This window comes from Protomyctophum parallelum (assembly GCF_964188405.1).
Source record: "Protomyctophum parallelum genome assembly, chromosome: 14".
NCBI classification, from domain to species: Eukaryota; Metazoa; Chordata; class Actinopteri; order Myctophiformes; family Myctophidae; genus Protomyctophum; species Protomyctophum parallelum.
In genome coordinates, this window is record NC_139709.1 from 11,117,283 (window position 1) to 11,135,577 (window position 18,295).

The 18,295-nt window shown below is 44.5% G+C and overlaps 1 protein-coding gene across 1 annotated transcript in view; it reads left to right on the forward strand.

The window, feature by feature from the left end:
• The window catches only part of LOC310871112 (sodium channel protein type 4 subunit alpha-like), a 48,704-nt gene that overhangs the window by 17,323 nt on the left and 13,086 nt on the right, over positions 1–18,295 (forward strand). The window contains exons 9-17 of the mRNA XM_083782601.1: positions 359–556; positions 1,237–1,410; positions 1,990–2,361; positions 3,144–3,288; positions 4,277–4,515; positions 5,426–5,599; positions 7,165–7,521; positions 11,953–12,150; positions 13,259–13,474. Coding sequence (XP_083638727.1) covers positions 359–556; positions 1,237–1,410; positions 1,990–2,361; positions 3,144–3,288; positions 4,277–4,515; positions 5,426–5,599; positions 7,165–7,521; positions 11,953–12,150; positions 13,259–13,474 — 2,073 coding nt within the window. The remainder of the gene's footprint in view (positions 1–358; positions 557–1,236; positions 1,411–1,989; positions 2,362–3,143; positions 3,289–4,276; positions 4,516–5,425; positions 5,600–7,164; positions 7,522–11,952; positions 12,151–13,258; positions 13,475–18,295) is intronic.

Below are 18,295 nucleotides of genomic sequence, written 5' to 3' on the forward strand. Positions count from 1 at the left end.
TGTTGCCATTCTCTTGTACTTATTATTTCCCACCACGGAGTACCCTGGCATCTCGGAGGACAGGCAAGACGGGCAGTGTCTGTAGGCCACCATGTCTATGCTCAGACGTAGAAAGAAATCACGCATCTAGCATGCATCAATGTTGTATGCTAGATCGAAAGGTGTGAGTGAAGCCTTTGGCCTGACTCACACCTTCACAACAGATTGATGTATAGCTGATGCATGATACTTATTGACTGATGCAAGCTCGCAATGCATTTCCAATGGGAGTCACATGGTTTGACACAACATTGGTAAAAGCAAGTTAGATTTCTTTGATGAATTGAATTGAATTGAATTGAAACGTCACCCCCGTCAGACTCTGCGCGCCGTAGGGAAGACCTACATGGTGTTCTTCGTGCTGGTGATCTTCATGGGGTCGTTCTACCTGGTCAACCTGATCCTGGCCGTGGTGGCGATGGCCTACGAGGAGCAGAACCAGGCCACCATAGCCGAGGCCTGGCAGAAGGAGAGAGAGTTCCAGATGGCCATGGAGCATCTCCGACGAGAGCAAAGAGTAAGTCTGTACACATCCGCCATTCCAGCAATGTTAAAACCCATTCCGTGCTTTTCTCGAGATATATCTCGTGGAAAGTTATTATATTCCGTTTTGGCCTCCGTTGGCTTCCGCCGCTAGCAGAAACAGCCTAGAGGATAATTAAGCAATATTACACGAGAGGGTGTGGGTTAACGTGATTATTACCACGACAGGGATGTGGTCAGGAATGAGACGGAGTAGAGTTCTGCAAGCATCACTGAAGTGGCAATAATCACCACACGCTCAAGTGTAATATTGCAATTCTACCACAGTTACCCTTAAAACTAAGAAAATCGCTGAAAGATTTTTTTTTTTAATGACGGATGTAGTCACTACGACCACAAATGTCCCAAGAAACTAGCTAGCCTAGCCACCGAGTTTGCTAGCGCTCTGGGAGAACACAGCAGCTGAATTCTTTGTTTTGATTAGGTGTTGAACGGTGCTGGTTTAACCCACGGCTAGAAGGCTGTTTCAACCAATCAGATTGCTTCCTCGAAACGACCTGTGGTAGAATCTGCGGTACACGTTCACACTCACAGGGTTATTAGAGGTATACTCGAGCTGCCTATGCCATAGAAAGGATGTGGGTTCCAGTCTACTTTTTGTCCGTAAATCAGCAAATACAACATTCTAACATGATCTCGTGTTCCCGTGTGGAGCTTGCAGCAAAAAGACAGACACAGGACACAGACTCCATAATGTCTCCGGAGATGTCTCCGTTCTGCCTGAGAAGAGTCAGCATGCGACGGAGCAGCAGGAGGAGGCGTTCCCACCGGACGCTGTCGGAGGAGGCGGAGGAGGAGGAGGCGTTTGACCCGTTGGACGACCCAATGGTACGGACCGTACGGCATGGGCATTGAGCGTAGCCCACCCACCCCTCCCTCCCAGGACCAACGATGTCTCATGAAGCATTATGTTGTACACTTTAGCTATTGAAAAATAGATCTACAAGCTCATATCGCGGCACAGAGTGCCGTGCTATGATCTTGTAGGTCTGCTTTTTTTTTTTCTTCTTTCAGAGCAAAAGTTTTTAACTCAAATCTTTGCTTCTGGGGCTTGGGGGGGTCCCAGGAACAACATATTTTCAGATGGGCGTCCGCGGCCTAATACAGATAATTCTGGGGGTCCTTGACATGAAACATAGGTTTTCAGACAACATAGGTTTTCAGACATAGAAACATAGGTTTTTCAGACATAGAAACATAGGTTTTTCAGACATAGAAACATAGGTTTTTCAGACATAGAAACATAGGTTTTTCAGACATAGAAACATAGGTTTTTCAGAAAACTGTCAGGATTTAGAATACTTTTTCTTTTTTAATCGGCCTCAGGTCTAAATGGGTTAGATTCTGATTGTTTTCCTGATAAAGTGACCCACAGTGTGTTTCCTCTTGTGTCCCTCCTCCATCCAGCCTCCACTGTCTCCCATGCCGGTCCACCCTCTGCTGGCCACCCTCTCCTCCCACCCCCTCAGCAGCAGGAGAGGCAGCCAGGTCAGCATCTTCAGCTCCTTCTGGCCGCGCAACAACTCGGACGACGAGAACAGCGTCTGCGGGGGGGATGCCACTGGCGCCGCGAGGAGTCGCGCCGGCTCCATCGTCACCCCCTGGAATAGGAGGAGGTCGGGCAGCGTGAGGAGCCACTGCTCCCAGGTGTACGTCCCAGTGAGCCTCAACGTCAACGGCAGGCGCCACAGCCTGCTCCCGGACCTCAACGGGCTGAGCGCCGTGCGTCTGCATAGCTCCTCCGCACTTCCTGCGTGGAGCATGGAGAGGGTCAAGGAGGTCTCGGTGAGTGAAGGGTTGCCCTGATGTTGTCCAATAAGATGTGGATGTGCAGATTGGAACAGGAAGCGTGCACACACACGCAGAGAGTTTACAGATTGATTAGGATCCCCGTTAGCTGGTGCATAACAACAGCTAAATATATAAAAGAGAGACGAATATGCAGGACAAAAAAAAATATATATACATACTGTCACATAGTGTCCTTTCTGTAACGAAAAGTTGTTACTTCTGAGCGAATTAGTCTGTTGAACGAGGAGGAGCGTGCTTCATTATGCTTGTGCATCTTCATAGCTAACGCCACTCCAGTGGCGTGCACAGATAGATGCACGCAGGTGGTGCTAGAGCACCACCTGCCCTTGCCGTCTGTACTGTGTACAGTATGTGGGCCTTGGTGACATTTATCAATTCTTGATAAAAAAAGAAGCTTCTAATATATTATTTATGCCCCAAAATCTATAAATCTCACACTATGAAGGCAACCGGCTGGTCCCACGCGCTGCACAAGGTGCCCTTTTTTCACTTGAGCACCTGCCCCTCTAAATGTCTGTGCACGCCACTGTGCCACTCTAAAGACAGTCTAAGGCTTACACTGTCTTTAGAGTGCCGTTAGCTACAGAGATACAGCCTACTGTGTGTCCCGTGGGGAAGATGTCTCATGTCTCAAGCCCTGTTTGTATCCTCCTGTGTGTCCCCTTGGGGAAGATGCAGCCTACTGTGAGTCCCCTTGGGGAAGATGAATCCATCATGTCTCCAGCCCTGTTTGTACCTGTGTGTCCCAGGAGCTCGCCTGTCTGGAGAAGACTACATATCCCAAGCCTCAGCCGGGGCTGTCCTCCCCAGCGGTGGTGGCTGAGCCTCCAGCGCTGCGCAGGAAGCGAGGACTGAGCTCCGTCAGCTTCATGGATGAAGAGCATCAGCTGAGAGGTCAGAGCTTCCTTTACGGAGGGCCAGTTTGTTCCCTCCATACACTACAGTATATATAGTGGACAGAGCGCTCAACCCCAGTGTCAAAGTGTACTGTAGATGCTCCTGCTGGTCAAAATATATTTTGTTGTGGTGATTTTCTTTCTAATTAGTGGGACGCTATTTTAATGACGTCACGCACACGCCATGCACGCATTTCTATATTCAGCTATTTGTGTAGATTTTCGTCTTACACTAACATTAACCCCCAAGATTATATGTAATTGTCTGCTGACAGCCATCTGAAAATATGTTGTTCCAGACAGGGACCCCCCAGAAGCAAAGATTTGAGTTAAAAACGTTGAAAGAATATACAGTATATATTCAAATATTTGCACTACATTTTCACGATTTTTCAAAAGACCTACAAGCTATCTGCTATTTTTCAATAGCTGAAGTATAACATAATGCTTAAAGATGGAGTGCCACGATTCTTTTCCATCCTAAAACATGATCATCAGGTATTATTATAATATTAGGGGGAAGAACTTTTTCCAAAAAGTGTACAGTATTTGTTAAAATCATGCTTTTATGTGGACACGCCCACCAGTTCATTAAGTATGCCTGGTTTGCCTGGTGGGTGGTGATGGGCGGTGATCCACCTGAACTGAAGCCGCACCCACAGCTGTAGTTGTATGATAAAGAGGGAGGGGAGTAGCTGATAGTGTGATGTCACTATATTACTGTTTATTTCATTGGCCCGTTTGACTGTCAAGGGTTCAGCCTCCAGGAAGAAACCCTAAATACAAAGTTAATACACCATTGCAAATAAAAATGACTCCAGGGTGTCTAATGAAGTACTGTCACCTCATAGACAAAAAATTGACAGAAAAATGTGGCACTCCATCTTTAAAACACTAAAAGGGGTTCCCGCCCAAAATGGCTTAACCAAACCCACTCCCCCCCCCCCCCCCCCCCAACTGCGGTCTCCCTCTCCCTGCTGTTGCAGAGCTGGAGGAGTCCAGGCAGAAGTGCCATCCCGGGTGGTACCCGCTGGCCCGGAGGTACCTGGTGTGGGACTGCTGCCCCTGCTGGCTGGCGCTGAAGCAGTGGGTGAAGTGCCTGGTGATGGACCCGTTCCTGGACCTGGGCATCACCATCTGCATCGTGCTCAACACCCTGTTCATGGCCCTGGAACACTACCCCATGACCCCCGAGTTCAACGGGATGCTCTCCGTGGGAAATCTGGTAAACACACCTTTGACTTTTACTTCAAAAAATCGTTTTTTTGTGGCTTTCGCCTTTATTTTATATATTTTATGGAGCGACAGACAGTAGGCCGACAGGAAATGGGGGGAGAGATGGACATGCAGAAGACATGCAGTAAAGGCCGTCTGGATCGGGACTCGAACCCGCATATATTTCATGTCAAGGGACCCCAAAAATGATAATGTAATTGTTGGCCGCCAACCCCCATTTGAAAATATGTTGTTCGCGTTCGTGCTGAAAGAATATATATTCAAAGATTTGCGCCACATTTTCACGATTAAAAACCCCCCCAGATCTACAAGCTCGTAGCGCGGCACTATATGCTTCTGGGGTGGTCCCTGGAACAACATACTGTATTTTCAGATGGGGGTCGGTGGCCAAATACAGATACTTTTTGAGGGTACGCTTGAGAACGACTGACATAGAAACATGGGTTTTTCCGAAAACTGTAGAATCGTTCTCAGGTCTAAATGGGTTAATTACGTTCCACCAGTGGCGGGTTGCCAGGATACAGTGCTAACACGGCATGGCTCTCTCTGTGATACTGTCAAGTGTGATACTGTAAAGTGCTATTGGGCGATACGTAAATGGCCTGTGGAGTGGTACTGAAAGCCTGATTCGGTGGGCAGTAAAAGCACACTAACAGGAGAGCAGAACAACATGCTGTACAACATGCCACTCAGATAATGGATTTGTTTGTTTGTTTTACTCTGAGCACTAGACTGGAGGAGATAAACGCCTGAAATGTATAAAGACAACACAGAATGCCATGTATAGAAGAAGGGGGGGGGGACGTCTAGTTCATTTTCAATGAGAGCCAGGCGAGAGAAAAGGAAGAACATAGTTAATTGTTTTTCTTTGATGTGTCAATCCGTGTGCCGTGCTATAGGTGTTCACTACCATCTTTACCGCAGAGATGGTGCTGAAGCTCATCTCAATGGACCCATACCGCTACTTCCAACAGGGCTGGAACATCTTTGACGGCATCATCGTGTGTCTCAGTCTGATGGAGCTGGGTCTGTCCAACGTAGAGGGCCTGTCTGTCCTGCGTTCCTTCAGACTGGTAATGGGAACTGTTGTTCTGACTCGTTTGGATGTTTTTCTGCCCCGTACTTTGGAATAGGAACTTACCTTCAGGACCTATATATATATATATATATATATATATATATATTTCCACCTCGGAGGAAAGATGTGGGACAGTTTTATTGTGATTGTCAACAGCTCTGGTGAGAATGTCGGTCGGTGCGCAAAAATGCACTATAGCCTATGCAAGTTTGCAACCCTCCTCCTCCGCTGCGCTGTCGGGCGGCGGGGTGCACGTTGCTCATAGAGAGCAGTCTCATGTCATGTTAAAGCATATTATAATATTCAGCGCCGTTTTGGTCAAAACTTATCGGCTCTGTTTCGGACCGGATCCAAAACTTTCGGGTCCGGTTCCGGGCCGGGTGTGGCCAATTAGAATGTTCTCGGATCCGGATCGGGTCGGTTCTGATATCACCGGGTCCGTTTCGGACCGGGTCCAATTTTATGGACCCGTGCTGCCCTCTAGTTCCTACTCTCACCTATGGTCATGAAGTGTTCCTACTCTCACCTATGGTCATGAAGTGTTCCTACTCTCACCAATGGTCATGAAGTGTTCCTACTCTCACCTATGGTCATGAAGTGTTCCTACTCTCACCAATGGTCATGAAGTGTTCCTACTCTCACCAATGGTCATGAAGTGTTCCTACTCTCACCTATGGTCATGAAGTGTTCCTACTCTCACCAATGGTCATGAAGTGTTCCTACTCTCACCTATGGTCATGAAGTGTTCCTACTCTCACCAATGGTCATGAAGTGTTCCTACTCTCACCTATGGTCATGAAGTGTGGGTCATGACCGAAAGAATAAGGTTGCGAATACAAGTGGCCGAAATGAGTTTTCTTCTACAGGTGGCTGGCATCTCCCTTAGAGATAGAGCCGCTGCTTATTCGCCTGGAAAGGAGCCAGCTTAGGTGGTTCGGGCATCTGGTTAGGATGCCTCTCGAGTGTCTCTCTAGGAAGGTCCTCGATGCACGTTCCACTGGGAGAAGACCCCGGGGCAGACCAAAGCGCAGTTGGAGGGATTTCATCATCTCACTGGCCTTGGAACGCCTCGGGATCCCCTAGGAGGAAGTCACTAACAGCACGTTTTAGCAGCAGGCGACAGCCAGACGAATTTTCCGGAAGTGCATTATTTGTCTATGGGACCCGGCAACTATCGGCGATAGCAGGCGCACGGGCGATGATCGAAAAGTGAGCGGGGCAACGTTGTCCGAAAAGATAAACATTATTCATCTTTTTGGGCGATGGCGGGCGATTGGGCGATGTGTCGGCCGATGTTCGCCCGCTGTTAAAACGTACTGTGATGATGCACTGGAGAGGGACGTCTGGAGCTCTCTGGTGGAGCTGTTGCCCCCGCGACCCGACTACGGATAATCGGTTGAAGATGGAAGGATGGATGGAGACACGCATAGATTCCTGTTATCATTGCCTTGATTATATATTTTTTTCATAGCATTAGATGTTTTGTTGTCGTAACTATGTTTATTGTTTCCTGACACTCTTCTTGCCCTGCATGCATGGTCTTTTCATCTTCCCACATAGTTGAGAGTCTTCAAACTGGCCAAGTCGTGGCCCACGCTGAACACGCTCATCAAGATCATCGGTAACTCGGTGGGCGCCCTGGGAAACCTGACCCTGGTCCTGGCCATCATCGTCTTCATCTTCGCCGTGGTGGGCATGCAGCTGTTCGGGAAGAGCTACCAGGACTGCGTGTGCAAGATCTCCATGGACTGCCAGCTGCCCCGCTGGCACATGAAGGACTTCTTCCACTCGTTCCTCATCGTGTTCCGCGTGCTGTGTGGCGAGTGGATCGAGACCATGTGGGACTGCATGGAGGTGGCCGGACAGCCGCTCTGCATCACCGTCTTCATGCTGGTCATGGTGATCGGCAACCTGGTGGTGAGTGTTCACGTGTTCAATCACCTTTTTCTTTTCTGCTATCGGATTTAAAAAAAACAGACCAGGTATATAATAATATTGTGACGTGAGACTAGATATCATTTGGGACTTTGGATATTGTAATATCGAAAAAATGTCTTCTACATCCTGAAAAATCTCAGAAAATGCTATGTTTCTATGTCAGTCGTTCTTCGATTTTTCAAAAATAGCAGACCTAAAAGCATGCTCCCAGGCTCCCAGCAGATCGAACTCAGATCATACACAATCATGGATTACAGATGTGAAAATGGAACCTGTCTGATCAGTGACTAGGGCTTTGTAGCACTGGACTGTCCACAGCTGAGCACACAGTGATGTACAGTACATTATCTGGTAGATAAATGCTGTACTTTAAGACATTTAACACCTACAATATGTACTGAGAAAATCGTAATGCCTAACACAAGCACAGGTAAGCACACACGCATTGCTATTTCTGGGGACATCGAAAGTTTGGGGTGGCAATTGTATGAATGCGATTTTTATCTACTTTCTTTTTGTCATTTTTAAACCTAACCCTAAATATCCAATCTACAAGATCACAACACGTCGTGCTGTGACATGTTGTGAGCTCATAGATTGGCTATTTTTGGTATGCGTGAGACACTTCAACTACATACTGTATGAATCAGGCATAACTCCAACCCGAGCTCCTAAACCTAACCTCTAAATCCCTAAACCTAACCTCTAAATCCCTAAACCTAACCTCTAAATCCCTAACTCTAACCCTTCCTGAATCCTTTCCTAATTGTAAAGCCTGACTTCCCAAATCTTTTTTTTTCTATGTCTATTCCTCAATACTTCTATTTGGCTTGCAGAATTTGCTTCAAAACATTATCCAGGATGGACAACATTCAAGCCATCTGCTGTCTCTACAGAATTCACATTGGTGCATTCTACCGTATATGCAAATCTACTGTACGCATCCATTTGTTGCCGTGCAAACCTCAGTCATAACATGACTAATGTGGACATAATGTGGCTTCAAGCTCAATGTCTGACAGGGCTTAATGTTTTTATTCACTGCTAATGAGTTAAGCTTTATGGGTGAAATTGGAACCAAAGATCGTGCAAGGCTATGACATTCGATGTTGTATATTTATTGTATCAACAAGCGATGCCTGTGCTTGTCGCCGTTTATGTAAAGACAGTAATCCAAGTAACAGATCTGGATACACGCAACTGTTGTCACTTGGTGCCTCAGCAAAGGGTCGAGGGTACTGTATGTGGGTTGGTCCTCCCATATGGTGCTCTGTTGTCCAGCTGTGTCCTCGTCAAGGCTGACACGGAATGAGAACAAATATATAGAAACAAATAAATCCCAGAATTCCAGACAGACAGCGTTTATAGCAGTGCTTCATTCATGTCCCAGTATCCTTTTTATTTTGTCTGGTTGTGGGAACTGGGAAACAACCATTTTTAAAAGGAAACTGCCTATAAATAGCATATCTTTGTGTGTGTGTGTGTGTGTGTGTGTGTGTGTGTGTGTGTGTGTGTGTGTGTGTGTCTGAAATAGCTCATAGTTTTAAAAGTTACACAACATCACCTCAACCATTCCTTTTTTCTCTTTTGGCTTTTTGTTCAAGCTTTGTTTTCTGGCCCGTTGAATTCACAACTTCCTCTTAAACGACTAATTCATCTCTAATAACAATTTTGACAATTAAAGGCTCTGTCCAAACAGGAATCGGATCATGGGTGTGAATACATATATCATATTATAACGCTGACAAAGGCCACACAGGCCGAAACGTGTTCGTGTGAATAACTGAATACATATTGAAAATATGCAAGGATACCGTGATCTGAATGTAGTTTATCTCACATACAATCTTGTACAATTGTGGCATTCCTATAGGGCACAGGTCAGTTACATTTTCCCTCTGGCTGGCTTCTCTGTGCTATTAAATCATGGTATCCTACATTTAAGCTGATGCTCCGAACTGAACTGTACTGTATCTGTTTCATATCTTCTCAACCCTGAAATAGATTTCTGCCTCATAGCCAGTGGGCGGCTTTGACTTTTTACAGGGTTCCGAATCACAGTGGTGGTGTGATTGTGTACTTGATTGACGTCTTTGAAGTAGTTAGACAGGACAGCTACATGGGTGTTACTAAAGTACTGTGTTAAAAACAGAATATTGAAAACATGGCGGGCAAGTGAGCAACACAGCTGCCTGCAGATGTGTTGATGTGTGTGTGTGTGTGTGTGTGTGTGTGTGTGTGTGTGTGTGTGTGTGTGTGTGTGTGTGTGTGTGTGTGTGTGTGTGTGTGTGTGTGTGTGTGTGAAAAAACACCCGTTAATATAATTAGTTGCAGCTGCGTTGCTTAGACGGATTCAGCTCAATGCATTCCCGGATTGGATCAGTCATACCCGTTGTGGGTTTGTAGATCTCCTACTTATTATTTATTAAATTTTAATTTACATGATGTCCAAAATATATGTTTATTTTTATTTTTGAGTGGTGCAACCACTCCAAGGAACAGCAATGTCCGTGTTCACCTACCTATGTGTTGGTTCACCTATGTGTTTGTTAATGAGCACCAATATATGACTATGAGTACCAGTAGAGGCGCTGTTGTGCCAGAAACAGAGAGAGGGATAGTGCTGCACTGTTGCCTGCTAGTGAGAGAGAGAGAGAGGTGGGGGGGGGGGAATTGCACCATTCAGTTCACACAGGTGTGATTTTTTATTATTAATTAGAAAACGTTGCACTTTTTGAGAAATGGCCGGTCAACTCAAAACATCAGTTGTCTATCAAAAAAAATCACACCCGTGTGAAGTGAGGGGCGCTCTTATCATCTGTCAGCTATCAACATCATCATACAACATCATCTCATTCTGGGTAATCACCATTTGCATCCTCACTCATTCAATGTTTGTGTTGGGACAATGTTTGTGTTTACCTCAAAGCTGGACCTCAAAAATGTCAAATAAATAAATAAAAATCAAATCGGCTGTATAGCAGCAACAAAAAAAATGACAAGCAGTCAGCTCAGCCCCAATAGCTCTATTACCTCATTAGGGATGATCACATTTGTGTCAAGTTTTGTATAGTCGGAGACCTCCAGTCGCACATAAACCATGTGAAAGCTGTTTATCCTGCAGGGATTATCCAGGAAGCTTGAGGGCGAGAAGGTCAAAGGGCATTCATCAGTAATCATCTGCTCATGCTCCCCCAGTCTCCGACTGGCCTAGAGATGATCACTCCCTCGGACCCTCCCTCACCAACTGTGCACATGTCTCACACGCACGCACGCACGCATTCACACACGCATATAGAGTGCAATGATATGTCTGCTGCTTGATTCTGCTGCTACTCGGAGAGAGAGATTACTTGAGTTCTTGGTATATCAAGTGTAATGTACCAAGGTTCCACAAGCCATATGTGTCCATGTACCCCCCCCGGCTCTCCACAAAACATATGTCCCAGGAGGTCATCATGACTGTATCGGCCTCTCGGAGCTTGTCGAAAGCTTGTCTCGTAGTTTCATGGTTAGGTCATGGCTAGGTCAACTAGCCAATCTACATTGACACGTTGTGAGCTTGTAGACTGGCCATTTTAACTATTCAAAAATGTTTTGCAAAATAGTAAAAAAAAAAGGCAAAGAAGTTTAGGGATAAGGGGTTTAATTAGCGGCAACGAAAATGTAGCCCTCGGGCTCCAATGCTATAGTACAGAGGTTCCCAAGCACTGGCACTGGCACTAGCAGCACTGGCACTAGCACCACTGGTACTGGTGTAGGTCTGCTATTTTAGAAAAATCGTGAAAATGTGCCTCAAATTTGGAATATATTTATTCAGAACGAACGTTTTTAACTCAAATCTTTGCTTCTGGAGGGTCCCTGGAACAATCACGATCAGATGGGGATCGGAAGCCAATTACAGATCATTTCTGGGGTCCTTGACATGAAATATTGAGTGATATACGTTGGCCTAGAAACACAGGTGTTTCAGAAAACTGTCAGGATGTAGAAGACATTTTTTTCAGGCCTAAATGGGTTAATTGGTTTGAGAACCACTGATGTGTACCATGTGTACTGATGAGTACCATGTGTACTGATGTGTACCATGTGCCTTCAGAACCACTGATGAGTACCATGTGTACTGATGAGTACCATGTGTACTGATGTGTACCATGTGCCTTCAGAACCACTGATGTGTACCATGTGCCTTCAGAACCACTGATGAGTACCATGTGTACTGATGAGTACCATGTGTACTGATGTGTACCATGTGCCTTCAGAACCACTGATGAGTACCATGTGTACTGATGAGTACCATGTGTACTGATGTGTACCATGTGCCTTCAGAACCACTGATGAGTACCATGTGTACTGATGAGTACCATGTGTACTGATGTGTACCATGTGCCTTCTGTAACTGTTCCACAGGTGCTGAACCTCTTTCTGGCTCTGCTTCTTAGCTCCTTCTGCTCCGACAACCTGTCGGCGCCCGAGGAGGACGGAGACCTGAACAACATTCAGATCGCCGTCGCCCGCATCCACGCGGGCGCCGCCTGGCTCTCGGCGCACGTGGTGGACCTCCTGAACGGCAACATCAAACGCCAACAGAGGACGACGTCCGTGAAGGTCAGGCGGGGTGGGGTGGTGTGTTGGGGTGGGGGCAGGGCAGTCTATCAATTTAATTAAATTCAAAGGGCTTTATTGGCATGAGAAAACATTTTCATTGCCAAAGCAAAAAGTGTTACAATACAATCAAGACAAAATGTATACAATTGAAAGTCAGAATCTCCAATAAATCAATTTCTTTGCACCAAGATCGATGCAGATAGTGGAGGAATACCCACGATTAAATTCAAAGGAGCTTTATTTATTGGCATGAGAAAATAAACGTTTACATTGCCAAAGCAAGTGTCACAATACAATAAAAACAGTTGAAAATGGGTTGAAAAAGTATATACAGTTGGAGGAGGTACAGCATTTTGTAAACAGAGCTATATGTCACATTGCATCGTTATGTACATGTTCTAACAGGGTATGAAGCTTTTGTTTAACCCATTTTGACCTGAGATCAGATTCTAAAAAATGTATGTTTCTGTCAGTCGTTCTTCGATTTTTCAAAAATAGCGGACCTACAAGCTCGTAGCGCGCCACTCGGTGGCGCGCTATGAGCTTGTAGATTTGCCATTTTTCAATAGCTAAAGCATAGCATAATGCTAACACCAAAAGGGATTGCCTAAAATGGGTTAAAACAAATTGCATCAGTGTTGATTCCGTCGACTAATACTATGACGGAAAATGTCCGTCGACTATACCTTTTTTCACTGACGAAAACTAATTGGAAACTAAGCTATGATAACTATAAACCAAGACTAAATATATTGTCTAGAGTAAAATGTTAGGAAGGGACGGAGCGCACTCGCCTATTAGTTTGCATTACACAGCGTGCGCAGTGTGTTATTTCCGAACGCGCCCTTAGTTGCATGCTGAAAATAATATTTTCTGCAAGTGTAAAATCAGTCATTATGATGGCATCATAATGCCATCATAACGACTAAATCAACTGTAGATTTAGTGAATTTAGTGGACTAAATTCTTATGATATTTAGTCGACTAATACTAGACTAACACTAAAACATTCCAGGTGACTAAAATGTGACTTAAGACTAAATGAAAACTGAACTATTCAAGAGACTTAACTAAAATGAAACTTTGCTGTCAAAATCAAACACTGCAGTCCATCAAGATGGCCGCCGCCGGCAACCACGTGGAGAGCAACGGCGGTCTTTTCGGACGGAAGTCGTACGTCATAGCGGAGGAGGAGGAGGACAGCTATATGACCAACCCCAACCTGACCGTGGTCGTCCCCATCGCCCCCGGAGAGGATGACGTGGATCTGTTTGAGGAGGAGGAGGTGCTTTCTGACTCCTCGGAAGAGGAGGGAAACCTAGCGGTGAGCAGTCTTATATACGCCTACATTATGAATTAAATTAACTGGATAATAAATACTGAGGGTCTAATATTGTATTTTATTTTTTCATTTTTATCCCACAATTTTGCAACCCATTTTTTTCACCCAATTATCTAATGTAATCCTGGGCGCTACACTTCCTCTGCCAACCTGGGGGGGGGGGCAGCGGACTGACCTCATGCTTCCTTCTATGCATGAGGAGTCCAAGCTCCTGGGAGAGTTCCACCGGCCAGACGTAGCACGTGGAAGGAACACGTTATTCCGACCAGTTCCTTTCTCCTGTTTGTTTTTATTCTTTGTAATTATTTGTTTGGTCCAAAATATTGTGTTTGTTGTCATGATTTGTCACGACAACAAGAGTTGGCTTTGTAAGGCTCATAAGGTCTTATAAGGTTAAAAGGTCTTATAAGCTTATAAGGTCTTTAAATAAATTCGTTTTGAAATGTCTATGGGAAAAATGCATTGGGAACTATTTCCTGGGCCTGGCGTCGTCATGACTGCGACGCTCTATAGAGACTGCCTGCTTGCTCAGGGGATGAATTTAATGTAAAATCTGTGTCAGATCCTGTATCTACGTGAGACAGGACCTTTGACACCATCTAGATGTGTCAATAGAAGAGCAGGAGCCCCTTTTTCAAAAGGGGGTCATATTTTGAACCCTGGGGCTGTTTGCAACTCCTGTTATAATGTATGTAATTATATATTATAATGCATACAAATGCATCACATTTTATTTAGCTACAGTGCAATATCAATAGTCTTTTGTTGGCAATGTAGCCAAATGTAACCACATGTGAAAAGGTCTATATACAAAAATAAAATAGCCTTTCTTTCACATCTTGAGAATGAAAAGGTTAGGAAACCTTACACATTCTACTGAGAAATAGCCTATCTGCCCAGGTAATAATAATAATAATACAAAAAAACCTTCCCATGTATGAATTTCACACGTCTATACTGGCAGGCCATACATAATACATTTTAGGAAAGAAGCCATAGTGTTATGGTTGGGTGTGGAGTTAGCAAATGATTGTTGGATTTCCGGATATAAGCCGTTAATCTGCCAACCAGACAAGGAGCTTCCCAGTGACACAGATATAAATCTATGTACAGTAACTAAGAACCAAAATGCAAGTCCACACACACTACAAAAAAGTAGAACATCAATCGTATTTAGGAGACGGCTGTAATTTAGGAGACATGCAGTAATCCTGGTCTCTAAACTGCCTCCCCCTGGCCAGCCGGGGCGCCTGATAGAGGGGAAAGGAACTGGTCGGAATAACGTGTTCCTTCCACGCGCTACGTCCAACCAGGGAACAACCCCGGTGCTTGCCCGTTTTTCCTCCTGGAATTTTCACCAGTGAGGGGGATAACTTTGTAATATGCTATTGGCTGTTTGTATTCTTTTTGGAAAAATATGAAAATATACTCCTGTGGAAAGGCTATATTATTTTACTTATATTGACCCTATAAACAATTTAGTATTATTTAGTATATGTAAGGTTTTGCCCACTCAAATGGTACCTCGTCAGATAATCCCCACATATCCTACAACAACTTCTGTGAACAGACTTCACTGTAGTAGCTTTTCATAAATTATATTTGTACTTTATAGAAAGTTTATAGTTAGAGAAATTCAAAGTCCAGCCGTCTGTTGTCCAGCCTCCCACCCCTCACTGGGGAAACTTCTGGGAGGTAAACAGAAACGGGAGTTGAGTTGTCTTGTTACCCATGCACGAAGGAAGTATGAGTTCAAGTCCGTTGCTCTCCCCAGGTTGGCGGAGGGTGTGTAGAGCCCAAGATCACATTAGATAATTGACACAAGGGTGAAAAATGGGTTACAAAATCGTGGGATAAAAAAAAAAAAAAAAAAAAACACACACACACACACACACACACACACACACACACACACACAACAATGGTGCAATGTAAAGATTATAAGGTGATTACTACAAAGGTATCATTTTAGCAGCCAATATCTCTCTGAGACAGACTATTTGTTGTCAGTCGTAAACATGCATTGTGACAATTATTTTTACAATAAAAAAAGGTTCCCACAGGTGGACAGACATATTCACATACAACAATATACATTGTGTCAGTATAAACTCAGTTTTGAAATCTATAAAACAAAGAAAAGACAAGACAAAAGAAAGAGAGAAAAAAAAAGACTACACAATTTGACTGCATGCATTGTGAATTGTATTTATCTGTTTTCCCACACTAATCACCATTAACTCTCTCTCTCTCTTTCATTGTGTCAACTCTGTCTTCCTCTCCTAAGTCTCTCTCTCTTCATCTTTTTTTCTCTCTCTCGGTTCTTCTTTCTTGTCTGTCCAATCCATCCTCTTCTCTCTGAGTGTCTGGAGATGACAAAAGACCAGATCTTGAGCCAGGGCAGATTAGAGCCAGGCCCTGCAAATCAGATTAAACCAACTGAGCTGAGCAGGGCCAGGCCAAACCAAGCCAAGCCAAGCCAGGCCAGAGCTATTGCCTTTCCATTAAATGGGTACAAACCAGGGGGGCAGTCAGCCAGATATTTCGTGAAGCCTCATTTGAAATCGGTAGTTCATATAATGGCCTGTTGTGGCGCTGGACTGGACCCAAAAAGCCCCATAGCTCCATAGAGGCCCATGTATTTTGGCCCAACTTCACCTAGACTGTATTACCTTAATAAACATGGTCATGAATACTTTCTTCTTCCAGTCACTAGTTTAAAGTCTCATTTCTAATGTCATAATATTCTTTTTGGAAAATTATGGTCCCATTAATTAAAAAAATGACCATAAAGTCGCGTATGTTCTGAGGGGCGTGGCTACCGTTACAGTCTATGATCGGGATTCCCCTCCCACTCAAGAGTCTTCTCCTCCCACTCGAGTCAAAATAAAAACCAACGGAGAAGAAGGGAGGAAGTCCCGCCTCGTTGTCTGGGCAGCCAATGACCAGCTGGTCCAAAACGGAGCCAGCCAATGGCCAGCTGGTACCAAACGGATCTAGAAAGATGGCGACTTACATCAGGAATTAGCATATTATTACAGGCTTCATTTTACGTTCATGTTAGACCCGGGGAACGCTTTGTCCATATTTTTTACAGTCTATGGTACAAACTGATGAAGTCCATCCATGATATATCTAGTTTAATATTACAGTAAAATATGTGGAAAAAGTCTACTCCATTATTCCTACAAATTAATTAGTCTACATTTCATCTTTGCAAATTACCGCTATATCGGTATGAGAAACCATTCCAGATCATTATTTTCAGTTTAGGGAACGACACGGAATCGACCCGGTGACACGCTGTCAGGCTACATTGAGCCTAAGTGCCCGGACCGGCGCCACCACCACAGAATAAAGAACCTTGAACCTAAATTAAGTAGACCTATTAATAATCAGTAGACCTAAGTTTTAAGTAAAGTTGAGAGCATTCTCTAAAACCTTTTAAAGTCATTTGGTGGCTGAATCTGTTCTCGAGAACTGCCACCATTCATTTCAACAGAGAACCGTCTTATTTTGAAAGCCGTTGCACGCTAAAACGGAATTACAGGATGTGCAAAATCGCTATGTAACTAACGTGTCCCGCAAATGTTATTTAATTCACCTCAAAACATACATCACTAGAAAAAGTGCCCTTCTGGGCACAGGTCTCCACCAGGAGGGTAGGAATGTTTAGGAGTAATATAAACATGTTTTTTGTTTGTTTGTTCCAATCTTTGCCAATCAGGATGGAATATGGGAAATGGTGCAGATCCGTGTTGATCGCACGCATGCACAATCCACCTGTTGGTGGCGCTATAACAGGCCAATGTGAAATGGGTGGGCTATATTCCTCAGCCTAGTAGGAAAGTGCGTGAAAGATTTCACGTCAAATTGCACGCTGCGTTCATGATTTGAGGCTTTTTGTTCAAAACAGGCCAATCCTGCAAAATTTGAAAGCCAATGTTAGCCAATTAGGATGGAATATTAAATATCTGACACATCCGTCTTGAGCACATGACTATGGAGATACTGTGTAACGATTTGCGGGATTTTTGGACAAAATCCGGAGGAGTAATATCCAAAAATGTGTTTTACAAAAGTCGGCCTCCTGGTGGCGCTCTAAGATGTGAAAAAGTTTGGGGCAGAGGTTCATCGTTGGCATTCAGGGAGTGTGTGTGCAAAATTTGGCATCGACCGGGTTAACGGTGGCCGAGATTAGCTGCTCACGGACACACACACACACACACACACGGACGGACGGACGGACGGAGTGCAAAACATACTCTCCCCCAATGCCTTCGGCCTGGTGGAGACAATAAGTCATCATAAGTGGTTTAGTTATGAGCTGCAAATCAAGCTTGAGAAGAGAGATTTAGCAGTGGAAGACTTGGATAGCAGTTTAAATTCTTCATTAGATTTTTTGTTCCCACGGCAACCATTGAAGCTCAAATGATGCTGGCCAGACATGGCTTCTATGCTGAGCTGTGGTGGACTGGCATTATATATGGCTCCCCCTATCCCGCCCTCTTCCGTCGTCATCATGAACCCAATCCCTCTCCCCACCAGAATTAGAAAAGGGAAATGGAAATTAGAAAAAAAATAAGCTTTCTCCAGTCATCAGCTTAACAGGCATCAGCTGCTGCCACGCGTAAAGCAGGATGCATTTAATATGACTGTGTAGAGTTTTATAAACACACCAAACTGACACGTTGGTCTGCGTTCACGTATGACCCAGGAACAGAACAGTTTGGTTTAATAACTGCTCGGCAGACAGTGTGTTCGTCTCCTGGTCCATGCATGTTCATTTATACTGGATTAACG